Here is a 21096-nt window from a genome sequence, read left to right on the forward strand (position 1 = left end):
TCATAGTGTCTGACCCCCCAAGAACCATTAAGTCAAACTCCCTTACCCCCAGAGGGCAACATACTATTGTACCCTCTCCACTTCTGAGCCAGCTATGAACAATAGACAGTAATTGCAACTGTCATGGGCAGTCAGTAGGAAAAGTAACATAGTGCTTTCCCCCCCAGTTTTCTGCCAAACCTGATCCAAGCAGCTAACAACCATGCCCCCCAGCAGAAGAAAGATCTACAGGTGCTTTTAAAATGCATCAGAAAACAGCTTTTTGAACAGAAACAGAGGACAATAACCAAACTTGTGCTCTGAATGTGCAGCTTAAAAAACTCAGAATTAAAGACAGAAACTTCTTTTGTGACTGTACTGCAGCTTCCTGAACTAACCCCACAGGCAAGCCTGAAAGGACAGCTGAGCTTCTTTCCTCTAAGCTTATCATCACTGCTGCTGGCTGCTTTCAAGTTAGACTTGTGAGGAAAACGAGGTAGGGAAACATGCTTGTCCTCCGATGGAATGAGATCACAAGGCTGGGAACAGGCAGTCTTCTTGGCTCAGCTCTTAGTTATTACCCAGGTCATAGCAGAATAAAGAACCTTGGAGAATATGTCCTATATTGCAGGTGCAAATGGGTTAAAATCCCACAAAATAAAGGACCTGCTGCTTCAGAAAAAGAAGAAACTTCACTGTTCTCTTTAACCTCTGTCTTCAAGCTCCGGACGGGATATTAATTATTACTTGCTGGAATTTCATTTCATTATAGGTTATGGTTACTTAATTTGTGGATTAGCAGGAATTTATTCTCTTACCACCCATTCACAACTAATCATAGCCAAACTCCAAATAGCTGGATGAAAAGTGAAATACTCAAACACTTTCTGGAAGTTTTCCAATCCAAGATGGCTGATATCACCTAAGTCAAACTTTTGAGCAGATTGATCTATGGTTTGCCTTTCTCTAGGATGCTCTGATGTAGCAGAATGTTGAGAGATGATTGCCTCTCACTGGGAGAACACGTACATGAACAGACATATGCAAAAAAGTTATTTATACACATATTTCTACATGTATATTAATACAAATCTGGTGATATTTTAAATATATATTCAGTTCCTATCAAAAATATACAAAGTAATATGTAACAAAATCTATTAATATTGGTAAGTATATTTTTTCTTAAAATTAATCCCTTAGAACTTAGAATCAAAAGTGTCCTATTGGCAACACTAGAAAACCACGGGTTGCCTACTATGCTCTGAGAAAACACACTTTGAAATTAATTGAAATGACCATTTGACTTTATTTTCATATGAAGAATTAAATCTTCTTCCCATATCATTCCTGGTTTTAAATGTAGATTATGTACACTCATAATTTTAATATGTAGACTGTGTAAAATTACTACCTTGTAATATACAGTTTTAACCCTGCTGTAGATACGTTTGTACTTATAAAGTAAATCACTTAAAATTTTTAAAAATGATAAAAACCAAAGACTGTTAAAAATATAGGTCATTCTGTTAAGACAACATAGTATTATAAGGCACAGAGGAAAAATAGTAACTCTGGTATATCCTCTTTCAAATGAGAAAGAATAAACAGCAAAAATAGAATGCATGGGGGCAAAAGTAGTTTACCCCCATTCATATTTCTAAATATCAGACTCATTTTGGTACATTCTGGATCAAAATAATTGCAAATACATTACCTTTTATTTCACCAAAGTTCCCTGATCCCATTGCAAGAAGCTTGTCTTTCCAGTCTTTTGAGAGTAGCTTTTCAATACTGGGGGTTTCTGAGTAAAGGAAAAAAAGAAAGGTAGGCAAATCAACAGGACTATCTTTCTAACGTAGTTCATTAAAAGTCTATCTGCTAAAAATATGGCCACCCCAACCCCGCCCCCAGTTCATAATGACTTCATCAACACACTGATAACAGGGGAGGAAAAAAAGAATGTGTTTTGTCACCTGCTGTTTCAAAATCATTAGCTTTTTCCTCTTGCGGAACAAAGCCTAACTAATTCTTTATGACAATGGGTACATATAAACCTGCAATTCATTGTTTTTCAATTTGGTGAACAAATCCCTGCTATAATGGATGCTTGTCAATTTCAGGGTGTTAGTCTGCAGTCAAAAAATAATTATGTTGATAAAATGCAGAGTAAAAAAAAAAGGCAAAGAATTAGCTCTTAAATCTGCTACATGTAATTATATCCCTCTGTGTGTTTACAATTACAACCACTTTATAATATGTGTTTAACATCGTGTGGTGGTAAGCACACTGTGGAAAGATTTGCCAGTATCGCGAACATATAAAAATAAGTTGGTATAAAAGAAGCTTTACAAATACTGCAAAATCTAGAGATGGGAGTAATGCCCGTAATGGAAACTTACTTGCTTATTTCAGATTTGTAGCATACTCTTTTAAAATGCCCTGTGTTAAGACAGGACACAGAGGTTTTAGAGAGCAGAGTTATGCGGTAGTTTGATCCCTGTTTCTTTATGTCACATGGTTTTGATCTCCTTTTGTGTTGAATTTTAATGTATAAGTAAACATAAATGCTAATAAAACACCCAAACATTAAACTCAGTTCCAAATAATGTAATTGTATATTCTTGTCAGCATTTAGATGGGTACACAATTACAATGGCTTTCAATCCCGCGATTAGCACTGCATTCAGTTAGAAAATGGTGTGTACTAAAAGATAAGTGTCCCAGTATGCTCCATCTAAATAACAATACCCACACTTATTATCTAGATCGAAGACACACACTGCCATTCTCCACATTGGTGTTTATGTGTATTTGTGTTTGTTCAGACATTTGTTTACCCCCTACTAAGAGCATAAAGGGAGTACATGTTAACTTATCAAAGGGACCGTCTGGCCTAGAGACCATAAGATTATTAGAAATGGGTTAATTTTCCCCACAATAAAATGCATTTTTAAAGCGTCTCCTTGGTTAATGTTTTCTACTCTTCTCAGGCCCTCATCTTAAAGACAACAGCTATCAGAGTCAAGAAGCCTGTGTAGAGTTTTCAATGAAGTGAGGTATAATTTTCCTTGGAAAAACTGTGACAACATGAATCCTTTTTCACACGCCAAAACTTGGGGAAAATAAAATGCTGAAAAATCTGAATAACTACTTCTTCAAATAGCTTGTATATACAGTGTGTGCACACACACACAACTACTGTATGCACATTTACATGGAATGTATGAAATGTATTTTTTCCTTTGTAACAAAATATACCTCTTCATTTGTCGCATTTAAGGGAAAAGGATGCTAAGGATTTTACTTTCTCTTAAAATATCGCTATTTGTTTACCATGTTGTTTTGAAGATGATAATGGCAATTCTGAGTAATAAAATGCATTAAATCTCTTCTTACTGTAATCAATATTTCTGTTCACTAAGGCTTTAAAAGTAACTTTAAAACACTTCTGCAGGGATTTTCAATGTTTCTACATTCCCAGTAAACACTTTGTGAGTGAAATCATTTTTTAAACCTTATCAGAGTAGGTCAAACAAACACCACTGTTTTCTTTTTTCCAGAACCCTACAAAAATTCTTGAGTAGCATGTAAACAGGGCAGAGCCAATATGGTATTTGCAATAGAGTACTGTCAGTCACTAAAAGCTAACAAACCTTTGCAAAGCAGGAATGCAGCAATAGAAATTCATTGTGTACTAACAATAGGCCCCTGAACCTCCAGCACCAAAAGCAGACCATTTTACTTTTAAGGCTATTGTCTGCAAAGTCCATGACAAAGCTTTTCCCCTGCAGCTAGACAAAATATTCACTGTAGTGTGCTCATAAAGAAACAGAAGTCTTCTGTCTAAGTTGCAGAGTTAAAGAAACAGCCGCCAGATTTCTGAAACCTGCAGAACATTCCTGGCCTCTTTATTAACTTGCATGAAGATAGAAGGCTCGCATACAAAGCCACTTTTTTTTTTCAAGTACTTGACTTTTAACATACACTACAGAAAAATGAATAACTTCTTTAAGACCAAGTAATTCGAAAGATGTAAAATCAGAAATATATCTAACTCAGGGTTGTTGTGCCTTTGGATGAATAAAGACAATAATACTTGGAATTTGGATGAGGTATATTTTTTAAAACGCAGATTTAATAAACATGTATTGAACATCCTGTGTGCAGGAACTATGCTAGATGCTTTTACCAGCATTCTCTCATTTAATCAAAGCAAACACCTGAAGATTCAGATTATGTTATTATATCTATCTTCCAGGTTTTTTTTGTTTTTTTAAAAAAAAAAACCAAAGAACTTGTCTGAGGTTTCACAATATGCAGTGGGCAGAGCTGAGTCTTGGCCTAAGGTTTTGTTTTGTTTTCTCTGCAGATTCCTAAGTCTCTTGTTGTCAACGAAATGATAATGATAGCTACTATTTTGAGGTTAAGTGCTAAATAGTGCATCCTGTCCTTTACATGCGGTATCTCAAGCTTCTCATAATAATCTCCTGAATTATATATTAGTACATCTGTTTCACCATTGAGAAACAAAAGCTTTGAGAAAGATCACGACTTGATCAATATGGAGCTAATTTCAACTTATTGGACCCCAAAGCCTTTGCTCTTTCCAATACATACACATCTCTGCATTTTACCTGCAAAATAGTCATGGATAGACAAACTCTTGTTATTAACTCCAGTGAATGGATGAAGTAAACATTTGAAAGGATAAACTGAATATCCCAGGGTAATACGTTCCTATGGGTAGCATGAAGAGATTAAAAGCCAAGATTCCTTAGAGCTTTCATTATGTTCAGGATGTAGTGCCATTATATGACTTTGAACTTTGGAATCCTGGATGATTTAAAGAGAACCTATGATGATTTAACTTTCACTTTCACTTATGACCATATAGCAGATATATGCGTTGAAATGAAAATGTATTCACATAGTGGAAGGACTACTGGGCTATATGTGAAGCAATCTGGGTTCTCACCAGGACTCTGACACTGTCTAGCTCCGGGAGGAACTAAAGCATATCTTTTCACCCATTTCACCCCTCTATTTGAATTAATCAAAAAAGCTTTAAGCAAATCCATGTTCGGTATTCTATAACTGCTACTGTTCCAATTTATTTCCACTGGTAGTTCATGAAGAAATGTTAAGAAATGATCTCACAATAATGATCACAATAAATGGACATACACCAGTGACTGAATTTCTCTGAAAACAGTTAAGATCCCATAGAATACAAATGATTAGAACTGCGAAAGACCAAATGGCAAAATCTCAATATTTATAATACACCTGTTCATTAATATGTGAATATGATTAAAGTGAAATCTGACACAACTATGTAACGGCTGCTTCAGTGCTTATGGAGTCAAAGAGAGAGTAGTTATTTATTAAATATTCAATTTTCTAAACGTTTTCTAAAATGCGATATTTTAAAAATATATATACTTAGGATTGTATTTTATACAATTGAGGATGGCATGTTTCTGGACATATAGCTATTTCCAAATGTTTAAATTCTGTACTAGCCATTACTTTCATATTAAGATGTATCATAGTTTTATTTTAAATTAAATGCTTTAAAGAGTCTCCTGAGATGTACTTCTCCCAGGCATCGGAGTATCATGATTACCATCAAAATTAAAGCTAGGGTTCTCTTTATTACAATAAGCATGATGGATAATATTAGTTATTATTATCTGCATGGCATTTCGCCTTATAGAATGCTGTCAGATACAATAATTTATCAATGGTGTATATTATTATCATATCCATTTTGCAGATGAGAAAACCAAGGCTCAGAAAGAAAACCAAGACCCTGCATCACCTAGCCAGAAAGGAGAACAGATGGAATACAAAACCATGGCCTCTTAATTCAAGAATCTCCCCTTTTTAGGTGAAGCATAAAAATGTATATATATTTTAAAGAAAAATAAAATAAATATTAAGAAAGAAGCTAAAAGATAAATTAGAACTGAAAGCTCTCCTTATCAGTCAACCTATTATTAGTAAGATGACTATAACTGGGTTACTTTTGTCTCTTTCTACCATCAGGACAGAATGTTATGATTTGGTAAGTTGCTTGCCTTTCCCGTCTCACCCTCGCTTCTTTTGCTCACATATGCTTCTTCACATCAGTGCCTATAGCAATCCCCACCAGTGAATGGCCCCCCTAACCGTGCCAGCCATTGTTACAACAGCATCCTGCCTCTTTAGGCCTGTTCATTCCCTATAACTCTCACTCCTTTTTCCCTTCAGTGCCAAACACTCTTAAGACTGACTCCCTCATCTGGAACAATGAGACCCAGAGACTCATGCCAACATATTGTAATTCTCCAACAAGCTCCCAGTGCCAAGAATTAAACCACATTCGCTCCAGTGCAGTAGCTTTACACACAAGCTCAGGTTTTTGCTTTGTGTTTATGTAGGTTTTTTCCCTTAATCTCCCTTGAGCTGCAGTGGCAGAGCTCATTGAAAAATCAAACAAGCAAAAAATATGTATGGATAATATGTGATTTTTCAAAAAGTCCCAGGAGTTAGGTCATACCAAATCTACCACTGTTTATACTTTCATTTTGTGGCTTAAACTAAGCTGTGTTATTTCTGACATGTGATAGGAACATTTAGGGATGAAAGCTATCTTTTGGAAGGAACAACAGTAGGGCTGAAAGTCAAAAATATACTAATATCTCCTTCAAAGTCAAGAAGTAAAAGCATATGTAGATTTTCATGTCATGGATTCAGCATTTTAAACCTGGAAGGATCTTTAGATAACATTTAGACAAACATTCCACAAAAGTAATTTACTAAATATACATTGGACATAAATGGAACATAAATTGCTTGGCTACAAGTGAAACTAAAACAAATAAGCATCCCACTGTCATGTAAATCTAATTAATATTAAGCAAATTTACATTTCTTTTCTATAATATGTAGATCTTTTTATGTACTAACAGACTGTGGATCTTTAAGTGAGTTATGGGTTACATCTGCTGTTGTGTTTAGTTGCTACGTCATATCCAACTCTTTGTGACCCCATGGACTATAGCCTGCCAGGCTCCTCTGTCCATGGGATTTCCCAGGTAAGAAGACTGGAGTGGGCTGCCATTTCCTTTTCCAGGGGATCTTCCTGACCCAGGGATTGAACCCATGTCTCCTGCATTGGCAGGAGCCACTAGGGAAGCCCATGGATTATGTAGTATTATTTAAATATTTGACCAAGGAAACTAGTATTGGGAGATGACTGTTTTGCTCAAGTTGGGTAATAACTAGTCTAGGCCAAACACTTCATTTTACAGACTGAAAATATAAATAAAGGTTAAATCTTGCCTAAGATCATAAATCTAATTAATAAGGCCGAATTTGAAGTCCAACTCTTAGTTTGGTGTTCTTTTCCATATACCACACATCACAACATGTTTTCTAATAAAGAGGGAAACTTTTCACAATGAAATATCAGTCCGGTTTTATTCACCTCATCTAGTCTTAGACTATAATTAGACGATAGGTGGCCTGGGTGGTGAACCTCTGTCAGTATTAAAAAAAGTAAAGAGTGAAGTCGCTCAGTCATATCAGGTCTCTCTCACATTGTAGGCAGACATTCTACCATCTGAGCAACCAGGGAAGTTATTAGGTACTGTTAATTCAGTACTCTCCCCTCAGAAGTTTTCACTTGATGGCCTGCATTAAACTAAAGAAAATGTCAATTACTACATTTGGCTAACTATATTTTTCTTTAAAAAGCTATTTACAATTTAGTGTCTTGCTATTTAGCTATTCAATTACTGATGAGATTATTTTTGAGGGGAAGATTGTGCTGAATCTGGATATCACATACCAGGACGAGTTCAATTCATGCTGATAATAGCTGCATGTCTAGATAACATCTGGGGCCAAATATTAAACAATGTAATGGAAGTAATATAAAAACGTCTACATTATCTGGAAAGTATCTGTGCACTGAAGACCAGAAGGCCTTGTAACAGTCCCATTAGCCAAGTGCTACAGCTAATCTACTACTGGAAATGTCAACTTCTTCTAGGAAATTAAAAAAAAAAAAAACACACCACAACACACAATAGAAACACATCTGAAATTCCAAAGCACTAGGATTTCAATAAGCCTCCTTTTATATGCAATCGTCCTGAAGTGAATTAAGCTCTAGAAATACTTTACTCGTAGTAGTGCCAAAATATTTCTTTGTTTCCACTTGAAATTTAATAAGAGCTTGGTTAGGAGAAAAAAAAAAATCTTTGGCCTGCTGACTCAAGTTTTGAAATTTTAATGTACAATCAGTTTTTCTCAATATTGAAACATCTAAATCATTACCCACAGGCTTAACTTTCCTCAATGTACCAGCTAAAACTATTAAAGCACTTGTTCAATTATGCCTAACTTTATATCACATTTTAGAAAAATATTTTTCATCACATGATTAAATACACCATAATCAATATGATATAACTGCTATATATCAATAAACTTGGTTTTCCTCTTCAAAAGATGACTCTGTATTTCCTACACAAAATATCCTTTAAGAGACAGTCTTATGAAACTCTCCTAGTTTTATCCACTCTGTCACTTGGAAAGTAAGTGCATTTCTTTGCGTAGACTAAAATATTCTTTTTTCTTCTTGTTTTAAATATTAGACCCCAGCAAAAAATAACATAAGAACTTTGTGGGCAGCATTTCAAAAAGGAACTGCAAAGAGTTTTTCCTCATGTACAAAATCTCTCTTATGTTTTGCTACAAAATGTAAAAAAAGGGGGGAAAAAAAGTCATACGACATGACTCCATCACTTACTATGACTAATTTTGGGATCTTTGGCAAGTAATTTAACCATCTTGTGCTTCAATTTACTTACCTATTAAAGGGGACAATAACTATACTTACACTATTGTCAAAAGAATTAAATAACTTATGTAAAGCATGGAAGTCAATGCTGGGTTCACAGTAACATTTAAAAAGGTTAACTAACATTACAACTACAACTTAGCATACAACATCTCAAGAGAAATACAGCAGTAACCAAATGAAATATATATACATATGCATCAATTTACCCATCATTAAAACTACCCAGAGATCAAAAGCTACATCAAACAGTTATAGTTTTATTTATTTTTTCAATAGTTCTATGTATTTTATGAATTTGATCATTACTATTAGTTTCACTGATTTATCTGTCATTCCAATGAATTTCTCAGTTGGTTCATGTCAAAAAAGACGACAAAGAAAGAGATATACTACTAAGAGGGACAAAGTAGTAAGAAGGACAAAAATAGTTATCACTTCCATTAGGTTAATGTATGAATTGTCCCCAAAAAGCACAGAAATATAAAAATATTTTTTGACTACTGTCTTTCTAACTTTCCAAAGGTTCCATTAGGTCCTCAACAATGGCTCAAGCTTTTAAGCCAGTGCTGTTGACAAGTGAAAGGGAACAACAAATAGCTTTGTAGTTCTCTTCTCCCAGGGTCACTCAGCCAGCAGTAATAGTTATTATTTTTATTTATTAGCACTGTAGCCCTGTTCTCCATCATGGCCAACTCACCCCAACCCCCAAGACAGGAAAAGCATTTTTACCTTTAATAAAAATGGGAGTGTGCAGCACTCCTGTGCCAGGCTCTTTGGGTAAAGTGCACAGCTAATGAACATTGTCCATCTGTACCCAAATAATTTATGATATCAGCATAGTGTGGGTGGTGAAATGTGAATTAAGTTCTAACCATTAGGCCCAATTAGAGGGGGTGAGAGTGGAAGGTAGGAGGAAGTACCAGGGTTACTAAGGCAGGAGAGATAGAACTAAGTTACTAAGGCAGGAGAGCAAAGGTAACTTGAGAGAAAATTGGGAGGAAGGTGGTCATGATGGCATCAATTAATAGTCAATTCATAACAGTTACAATATTCCTCATAAAAGATTTTCAAGACTATTTCATCCAGCAATCACCAACTTTCTCAGAGACCAACTGTAATATACCTGTTTTTTTCCATCTATTTTATTTGAAATAGTATCATTTCAACTGTGTGTGTGTATATATATATATGTAAATATATATGAGATAGAAGAAGAAAAATAGAAGAAAGACAAGCCGTAAGAACTCAATTATAGTAAAAGGTATATAAGAATGTGGCATACTTAAATAAAGTCTTAACTTCAGGAGACAAATTTATAAACAAACAGGAAAAGTTTGATTGCTTAACCATATCACAGTTTAGTAAAGCAGCATAGTTCTAAGCAAATTCTAAATGCCTATTGATATATTTTAAGAATTACCTAAATATGTGTTTGAACTATAAATGAAGCAATTACCCTACTCTTAGAGTGTATTCAGATAACCATCCGTTCAATTAGATATCTAGACCATGTTGAAGACAAAAATTAATGATCATATTTGAAGAATTTTGTCATTGTTGTTTATAAATGGGAAGGTGAGTGGTAGAGATGATAAAGAAGATCCAAAAAGCATAGAAATAGAAATTCACTTAACATACATTAGAGTAAGAATTCCAATACTTTAAAAATACGACAGAATGTTTTACCACTGGAAGTGAGAATTAAAGCACATAGAGCCTGATGCTAAACCACTACACATCCTGAATCTTCTCTATCACAACATATGTGAAAACAAATCGCAATCTCAGCTTGCCAGATGCCTGAAAAGATATGAACAATAAAAACTGACATGATTCATATGATAAATCAGAGATTGTGATATGCAGGTAGTTGAACGGTTGAGCTGAAAAGCTACTTATAATTCAAATTATATTTTTATGTTCTAATACATAGCATCAGATTTTAAAATTAAGAAAAAATATCCTCTGATTTGCTTAAAATCATATATCTAAATTTGCACATAGCCTTCGCAACCAAAGTCGTCCATCTGGCTCAACAACTTGTTATATTTGGTCTCTCATAACCTTTCATGGATTTTGGATCGTGTCATTTTTAGAGTAATTTTAGATGATAAAATACAATAGTTTTATTTGCAAAATGACATTTAATGTCCACAAGCTTAGATACAATCTAATCAGCAGTGAAACTTAAAGTTGTGTGTTAGGTATGACTTGCTGTGAACCAACAAAATGCAGAATAGCAGAAAAAAAAATCAATGGGCAAAAAGCATTTTCATTTAAGAAGGAGCAAGTAAAAGAAGACAAAAATAAAAAACAAACAAAAAAAAATCTGGAAAAATAGCAAAAGGCATAGTTTGGCTTTCATTTTTCTTACATTACCAGAAATGTAACCATTCTCAATGTTAAAAGCAGTGGGTATAAAGTTAGTCAAGTATAGTCTGTTTGTATATTCTTTTAATTTCTGGAATTAATAAATGTACAAAACTATTATCTTTGCTTTTAGTGGCATGATATACTGAGTTAGACTATTTTTTAAAATATATGGATACTTTTACATTTTCTGTATTTGCACAATTTACACATACATGAAGATGCGCGCGCACACACACACACACACACACACACACACACGAGCAGGAGGCCTCCTATTCTATTTATTCATTCTTTTATCTAACAATTATCATTAAGCCACAACTATTACATTGTGATACTAAGACATGGCCTCTAAACTTCAAGAAACTCACAATCTCTTATAATATACCACACACTGTTTAGATGTATAGACTAACAGTGATCAGATGCTAAACCTTGGACTCAAACTGCTAGATTCACTGAGTTGCTCTCCTTTTGTTTCATTTACTGCAGTCAATGTAAACAGAACAATGCCTTACTTGAATCATATTAATAAAAAGTAAATAAATGTGCTGGTAGACTTTTTTCCCAAATGTTACCATTGCAGCATTGCCATAGAGTTCTCGTCTTATGTTTATCAATTAACTGAACCTGCTATAAAATATTCTATGAGGCAATAATTTCCATAAGTGGGATCAATTTGTCATCTTGTCGGTAATTAGGAATATGATATGAACTAAATCATGCTAGGAATACAACAGTAAATTAAAGGTAAGAATATAAGAATAGTAGAGTGGGTTTATTCAACAAATAGTATGTACTATGTATTTTTCTCCCATTTCCTTCTCCAAGAGAGGAAATGGAGAAGGAAATGGCAACCCACTCCAGTGTTCTTGCCTGGAGAATCCCAGGGATGGGGTCGCACAGAGTCGGACACGACTGAAGTGACTTAGCAATAGCATGTATTTTTCTAGGTATGCTGGACACTAACAAGAGGAAAACAAATGTAGACCATATCCACCTAGAATCCTTAGTCATGCGGAAGCTTCTTTAAAATGTAAAACTCCAGGCCACTGGCAGGTCTGGCTTTAATGTCTTAGCTGAGTCCCAGGAGTCCGTACTTTTCCAAGACCTGAGGTAATTTTCTGATGAGTAAACACTCTTCAGGGTATAAAAATACGTATAAAAATATTCCATTAAATCTTCAGAAACTTGAAAACTTTTTTTCAAGTGAAGAATAAAAAGTAGAATCTATAGAACTCCTTTTTGAAAGGTAAAAAATAAAAATCATTTACTAACACCAAAATGTCATTTGAATGATAATTTAAACATTATTAACTAAAACCACTCAAATATATTCCAATACTTTTCTATGTTACAACTCAAAGAAATACAGCATCTCAAAGGAAAAACAAATTTACAGTAAAAGGCAATAATGAACTACCAGGAACTGATATACATTTTATTTATTAAAAAGGGGGGAAATGAAGAAGAATTATTAGTGTAGCATTGTGAAGAAAATTTTTGTTTAAAAATCTTTAATAAGGGACCACGAACCACATTACTACATGTTAGAAATACATATCTATTCTTTCATATAATGTACTACACACATAACATAAGTGGCAAAGAAAGAGAAGAATTCCTGAGGTGTCAATCAAATGACAAGCACACCCCTCTGGAATGGTTGAGAACTGAGGGGGGTAGGTTTAAAGGTGGAATGATGTTCAAGTAATTTGGTAAATGAGAGAAGAATGAATGGGATAATATTCATTATTAATTTAAAAAAATGGCAGGACAACAAATCACAAATCCTGGAAACAGTGTCAATGGTAGAAAATATAATCTATACTTTGAATGTAATTAACATGGATTTCTATAGCACCACAGTATTTTTCCTACTTGTTCTTTCTACAGTCTTAAAAACACCAATCAGTAACATCTATAGATCATGTCTTACACCTAATAACTGAGAGAAGAACATTCTCACATAAATGTTTGAAAGAATAATGACACATGCAGGGAGAGAGCAGAGGAGAAACGAGAGAGCGTGCCATTAAATAATCCTCTTTCTCCTGTGCTCACTTATCCGGAAGTCATCACTGAACTTAACTCTCATATATGTAATAAATGGTAGACAGAAATGCGTATTACCTGAATCTTTATCTTTCATATACACAAAATTAGTCAAATTAGTATAGAATATTTATATATAATTTGAACTCATTTATTTCATTAGAAATGTATTTGAGGAGAAAAACTGGGTGGTGGGGGTGTAAAAGTGGGCAAAGACTGCCCACCATACTGTGACGTGTATCCCATGCTTTCCTACTGAGTTACTGATCTAAAATAATGAAAAATAAAAGATAGTGAAAAGATTTTAAACAGCCTAGAGATTTTGGTGAAGCACAATGAAACATCAGTAGTTTAAAAACTAAGATATAGGTCAAAATTTTATCACAAAAGGATGGATGAAGCCAGTAAAATGACAGACCATCCAATTTTCTGACCTGGGAGTCAGAGAGCAAGCTTTTATAAACTTGGGAATGGTCTCTCAAAAGCCACAAAGGTCTGTGTTCCACATGTCAGAAATTTGAAAGTGTTCATACCTCTGAGAATTTTCCCTGAGGGAACTGAAACCCCCCAGGAGCCTGCTATCTCAGTTCCCACAAAAAGGTGCAGAGTATGTTTAAGCCCCACAGGGTCTCTGTTGTTGGACATCAGATCTTCTATCTAAAGGGAACACTGGGACGAATACTGAAGAAGGTTTCAAAAAGCCTTTACTGCCCTCAACTATTTGGAAAAATCGAGTAACTATTCTAGGAAGATGATTCATATAAAACATTGTTAAAATTATGCTAAATTAGAAATGCATATCTAATCCTCAAAAATTAAACTGTTCCAATGAAAGGAGTCAAGACCTTCAGTTAAATTTCAAGCATTCCAAAAAAGTCCTTCCAAGTGTGGTAGCTGCTTGTAATCTTATTTGCAGAAAGCAAATAATTTAATGCAATAAATTTGATAAACTAAACTTGAAAGTCACTGCAATAAATCTGTAAGCATACAAATAAATCTTTATTACTAGATGGGGGCATATTATCTCCTTAAAATATATGGTTGTGGAATTAAAAAAATAAAAGGAAGTGTTCTTTTTCTAAAGCAAGAAAACACATCTTTGTCCCACAGCAGCTACCAAAGAACAAGAGAGAAAGTACATTGTTTAATTAGAGGATTAATTATTTATAAGAATATTTCCAAAATGTATGAAGTATATTAAAGTGGATACATAACCTAATAGGCTTTCCTATTATACACTAGGTGTCAAATCATTTTAGTCCATAGCTCTATATGTAGAACTTGGCTTATTTACTTCCCTCCCTTTTCTTCTCAACAGATTGTTCAGCTTATAGTGCAGCACCCTCAAAATGATAAAGCAGTCAAAAGCCAAACCTCAAAACATGTGGTTATGTGCCAAATGAAGCTGTATAAAGACTAAAAACCAACACCTTAAAAAAAATGCTTGATTTACGTTTAATTGAAACTCGTGTTTTCATACATATTTCAGCCTTTCTGTTTTTGTTATGACACATAAAGTGCCTAAAAAATAATGATCAGTGAGGGTTTCACAGCATGGAGGGGAAAAAAAAAATCATAGGAAAAAAAAAGTTTATTCCACACTATTTGAATTCATTTAGGTAGTTCTCTATGGGGCTGCTACCAAATCCTTTAAGCCCACCAGCCTCTTACCTACATTAAATTAATGAGGCATCTCAAGCATTCATACTTCGCCAGCAGCTCTAGGCTCTCCAGTTGGACACCTACAATTTACTAAATTACAAACAGTGACCTAGGGGAGACATCTGTTTGTTATATACAATATTGTATTATAAACTAGAAAAATATTGGGGAGATTAAGATGATAAGATATATGCTGAATTGTATTTTCTGAGGTTAATAGGGGCCGGTCTACAATTCTGTGATCTTCTCTTTACCAATACAGGTTTCTATTTTCCCATCAGGAAGTAAGGGCCTCCACAGATTAACATTATGAAATACAATACTTATGAACAATTCAATACTTAGAGGTCTGTATTATGCCATGATACTCACTACCTCCATACAATACTTTTATTAAGCTGCAAATACATTAAGCTTGATTATAATCAATTTTTTTTTATAATACCACCTTCTTACTAATGCTCATAACACTTGGCTCCCAGGGATGTACTTATAATGAGATGGCCGGGTGTATTTTCCATTAAAGGCCTCCACTGGAGTTTCTATAGCGCTTTTTCTCATATATTTCAAGTTAAACGCTCCCTCTGTTTTTATGTTTGCTTCACAATAGCCAGTCCCTTTTCAATGATTAATTTTCTACTCAAAAACAATTTGCTTCTCTTTCCTTTGTCCTGTCATGGTTTCAGAACAACCTCTTTTCCCTTGTCCAAAGCAGAAACTCACCTCCTCTGAATACCCACCCCCTCAGACCACTACCTTCTAGTCTCTAAATTCTTTTTAGTGACACATCGTCCGAAATATTTAGGAGCTCTCTCCCCAGCAGGGGGTTACTCAATTAACAAAAACAAAGCTCTGAATGATTAAGGCTATAACTGAGCCAAGAAGTACTGTAGCCATTTATATTATATGACCTCAGCAGTCTCTTGATTGAATTGCAACCCTGCATTAAATCAAACACTATGTGTTGTGTGTGTGATTTTCTAAATGCTTGGGTGTGTGAGGTGGAAACAGGAGGGTAAAGGGGGGGGGTGGCAAAGAGATGATAAATACTCTGAGAAAGAAATTCTCCAATCCCAGTGTACTTGGGTTTTCTCTTTAACATGCTCTCTGCTTTGTTTTCAAACTTAGATGCATTTTGTAAAAATCCTCTGAACTGGTATTCCAAAGCATGTTTAAACAACAGAAATAATGGAAGCATAATTGACTGCAGCTGGGAACTGTCACCCCTATCAGGAAACAGCACCTAACTGGCAAATACTACAAGCTTGTAACAGATTCCTTTATGAATTGGGCACTGTACGAAGACTGGGCATTCCTTGTACCACATACTCAAATCAAAATCTTCACTGATTTATTCCTAAAATTTTACTAGACTAGAAACAGTAAGTGGTTAGTCTGTTGGCCTCTCACCAGAGTGTTTGGGAAGAAAAGGTGGGGTGCTTATTTCCTAAAGTTAAATACATTAACAGGTTTATAAACACGTTGTGTCTTTCAGCCATGGAAGAGATAGTCAGTTTAAAAAAAAAAAAAAAAGTACATACATGCTCATAGGAGAAATGAGGAAAAGTAAAAATATCTTACTTAGAAACCAATTTTTGTGAATCAAATTACTATACAGTTTTCCATACATGTTCTAATCAGGGACTATCAAAGTTCAATTCTTATCAAGAAGCAGGCTTTTATATCACTTTTTTTGTTTATTTACTTAACTCAAACTTTCCCCAAAAAGGAACAACAACAGAAAAGAACGAAAAAGAAAGAAAGGAAAACTAACTCCACATTAACTTGCTAAGAGAAAAGCTACAGTAAGTCTCTTTTCCTATTTTCTTATATTTGTGTAGCTGTTAGACATTTTGCAAAGGAGGGGAGTACCAGCCAGCCTCTCACAACAAAAGACCCACTGTCACTGAGCCAGTCCCAGACATGGTGGAAACCAGCCCACAGGAAAAGGCCTGGCTCCAATGTTAGGCCCCGGCCGAGTACAGTCACTATATTCACTCAAATTGGCAACAGGTCTCAGTGTTCCTGGCTTTGAGCTGTGAACAAGGGTCGGGATTGAATAACCAATTATACAACCGCTGACTGAGTTTATCCAAGGTTTGCAAACTGCTATAATAGCCCAGTATTCAACCAACTGTTTTATCCTTTTCCAGATATAGTGTCATATCTCCCCTTGTGCTCCATTTACATGTCACTTTATTACACACATCCATTAAAAAGGTTAATACCGTGTCACACTCAATGCCTAAATGTTGCCATACAGGAGTTCTGCGGCTCTCTGGGGCATTTCATATAGACACCTTTCTCTGTCTTTCACTTTCTCTCTGCAAGCTAAACCAAGTTTCTGTCAAGACTACAGAACAGTGGATGAAAGAACAGTAGCCAAATGTCAACAGTTTCAAAAATACTCCTTACACTAATAGGCTGTTTTAACCCACCTTGGTATATTAAAAATGTGAAAATTCTGAACTTTGGCAGTTCATACCAGCACCCAAATTTGAGGTGCATGTATAAATTTATCCAACCATGTGCCTCCCCCTTCGCCAAAATGGACGTTTTTCTCAAAGTTCAAGAAGATCTACAATTTTTTTCCAGCATTTTTGCATGCCTGCCTTTATACACAGTGGTTGCGATAGAAATAAAAAATAGAAACAGAATTTTCAAGTACTTTTCCTAAATATCTACAGACCTGGAATTCTTGAATGAGTATCTTCAATTCAATAAACAGAATAAAAGAAACAGTAGGAATAACAAGTACTTAGGAAGGAGTGAGCATTTTTTTTTTTGATGCCTCCATCTCTGGCCTTCTATTTTTACTCTAAGCTGGTGTAAACTGGTATAATACACAGTGTAAGATTATTTCTCTGTTGAGGTTTTTATCTTTAAAATCAACAACACAGATTCCTTTTAAAAATATGTGATATACATTGGATTGAATAAAAAATCAGTATTTAATAGCAAAACTGGTTAAAAACAAGAATTAGTGATATTATGCAAAATCTTTACATCTTCAAATATTTAGAGATTTTTAAAAAATCTGTAATTAAAGAAATTTATGTCTAAACTCACAACAAATACTTTTTATATAATCGTAGTTTGTAATGATAACAGCTAACAACTATTAATTGAGAACTTAAATGGTGTTAATTTTTAAATGCTTTACATATGATTATTTTAATTCTGGCAAAAATCTATGTGGAGCTGTGTATTAAGAGCTGAGATTTTGTAGCCAGGGTCCTCTTCCTTCATTTACAAACTTAAACATCTTGTAAAGTTACTTAACCTCCTGCCCCTCAGTATCAGTAAAATAAATATATAACATATCCACCATATGGGGCATTGAAAGTATTAAATTACTTTCTCTAAGTGTCTCAATACGGTATTTTTAGGTGCTTGTCATCATTGCTCTCAGTGTCCCCCATCCCCATCATCATTTCCATCTTTATAATGATTTACGGTTCAAATAACCAACTCTCAAGCAGCTCAGTGACAGAGTTCATAACAATCTTTTGTGTCTTAAAGCAAATCAGTATATGCAAGAATTCTCATGTTTGGGTGGCTTACTAATAATAATATCAATCTTCATTTAAAGAGCATCTTCTGTTTTGCTGTTTTCAAAGCAAAAGTAGCAGAAAGGTGATTCTCATAAATAGGGTTAACCTTATTTTTGCAACTCATGAGTGTGATATGAACATCCAACATTCTAAACTCTACCACGGGCTTCCTTTTTAAATCCTTATTAATTCTAGCTAAAAGTTTTAAGCATGACTATTTTGATTATTTTATATTTAAAAGCATAAATACTTATAATTTCTTGACCTTTACCTGCAGCCAGAAATAATTTGATCACCAAATCCACTGGCAGTGTGTATAGAAAGGACAGGTCTATTTAGAATATCAAAACTGTAAGCTGTCAACATAACTATTCTGTGTAACCCTTTCACTGTTACCAGGACATTCAGTAAGTCAGAACTTGCTGCTGATCATTGAAAAAAAGAAAAAAAAAATGAGTTTTTACATTTTGGCAGGTTTTAGAGATACAAAGATGTCAGCCAGGAAAGTCAATACGAAACCTTAATATCATTATAAAACATTAAGATGTTAATAACAATCAAGATGAATAAGGCTAACATTTGTAGGTAGCTGAAAAAATCAGTTTCATTACTAAATGCATCAGTGATAAAAAATCCACCTGCCAATGCAGGAAACTCAGGTTCAATTCTTAGGTAGGAAAAATCCCCTGGAGAAGGAAATGTAACCCACTCCAGTATTCTTGCCTGGGAAATCCCATGGGCAGAGTAGTCTGGCGGGCTACAATGCATGGGGTTGCAAAAGAGTCGACACAACTTCGGGACTAAACACCACCACCAGTGCAGCATGGGGAGAAGAAAACTGGAGTCAGAACTAGGTTTGCTGGTTCTGTTCTTCATTAGCAAGTGGTTTCGAGCAAGGTATTTAATTAGTTTCAGTTTGCTCATTTTTAAAAGTGAAGTTGGCATCTCTGCTTGCCTTATAGGGAGTAGCGAGAGACAGTAAGACACTACTACAGCGTCTAAGATGTATTAAGTGCTTAATAGAGGATGGCTGCCATCAGCATCTGCCTCATCCTCATCAACCCCATCATCATCTTGGTCCTCTTCTACTGCCATTATGAATAAACCTGCAACTGGAGAATTTTTTTTTTTATTAAGCAGAATTCTAGAACTAATGACTCCAAGTAGGAACTTGGGTGTGTAAATGTATACTCTCTAAAGCAAACTGATACCCTATAGCTGGACAATGGTAAGAAAGAGGGCAAAAAAAGAAACTCCAGTCTTACAAATATTTTGTCTATAATCATAAATGAAATTAGCTTGAATATTTATCTAATGAGTTTCAAAGTTTGGAGTAATGTGAAAGACTGGCACTGAAAAATAATGTTTTTATTTCCTTTCTTTTCTCCAAAAATTAAAAATGGCATATCATTAATATTTTGCTTACTATTATAATTATACTATGATAGTATCAACATGGCAAACAGAAGAAATAAAGGGAGATGAGAAAGTCTTCACATTATATTACCCTAAGGAAAAGAATAACTGTGTGTTGAGAAGTCCTCTATTCTTAATGAGACGTATTCTTTAGGTCATTTTCTCTAGAAAAAAAAATATTGCTGGAATATTATACCAGTCAACCACAGAAAATCTGAAGAAAGTAATACTATAAAATCTACACAGCAAAATATTGCATTATTGAAATCATTTTCTGGGATACATCTATAATCTGAATACATGATATTATAGCAAGATTTTCCCCAGTGATGCTCTTTTAAAATATGCAAAACACAGCTACCTCTCTTTTTGTGCACATGCTAACCAGAATTAACCTTATGAGACTCGGCTTTTGTAAAAGCTAGGATGAACTTACATAACACTGGTAACAATTACAAGAACAAAGTGATAATTCTGAAGCTTTAAATCAAACAAATGCTCTTAGTATCATGAGTATCTCCCATTTTAGAGCCACATTAGGCATTGCTCCCTCCTCTCTATTTTGGTTATCAAAATAACAATGAAATATTTGATATTCACTGACTGTTTAATATGTACCACACAGGTAGTTTATGCAATTATCTCATTTAATTCTTAAAATATCTTAAGAGGTAAGTACTATTATCATTGTCTGTTTGGAAACTGAGCTTGGGAAAGTTAAGTCATTTCTTAAGGACACATACCTAGCGAGGAATTCAAACTCATACTTCAAGGTTTGATCTCTTATCTAGTAACCATGTTGACTCACCAACCCTACTAACAATGACACTGCAAATAGAATTGAGTGTGAAGTCAACTGGGCCTTTGGAAGCATTACTACAAAGCCAGTGGAGGTAATGAAATTACAGCTCAGTTATTTCAAATCCTAAAATATGATGCTATTAAAGTGTTGCACACAGTATGTCAGCAAATTCAGAAAACTCAGCAGTGACCACAGAACTGGAAAAGGTCAGTTTTCATTCCAATTCCAAAGAAGTGAATACCAAAGAATATTCAAACTACTGTACAACTATGCTCATTTTACATGCTAGCAAGATTATGCTCAAAATCCTTCAAGCTAGGCTTCTGTAGTACATGAACCATGAACTTCCAGATGTACAAGCTGAGTTGAGAAAAGACAGAGGAACCAGAGATCAAATG

General features: G+C 34.6%; 1 protein-coding gene across 18 annotated transcripts in view; it reads right to left on the bottom strand.

Moving 5' to 3' along the window:
• Nucleotides 1-21096, bottom strand: part of SOX5 (SRY-box transcription factor 5) — a 1099609-nt gene that overhangs the window by 238018 nt on the left and 840495 nt on the right. For all 18 annotated transcript variants that reach the window (XM_043441163.1, XM_043441162.1, XM_043441157.1 and 15 more), the window contains one exon: nucleotides 1697-1783. In XM_043441163.1, the coding sequence (XP_043297098.1) occupies nucleotides 1697-1783 (87 nt within the window). The remainder of the gene's footprint in view (nucleotides 1-1696; nucleotides 1784-21096) is intronic.

This window comes from Cervus canadensis, chromosome 21, assembly GCF_019320065.1.
Source record: "Cervus canadensis isolate Bull #8, Minnesota chromosome 21, ASM1932006v1, whole genome shotgun sequence".
NCBI classification, from domain to species: Eukaryota; Metazoa; Chordata; class Mammalia; order Artiodactyla; family Cervidae; genus Cervus; species Cervus canadensis.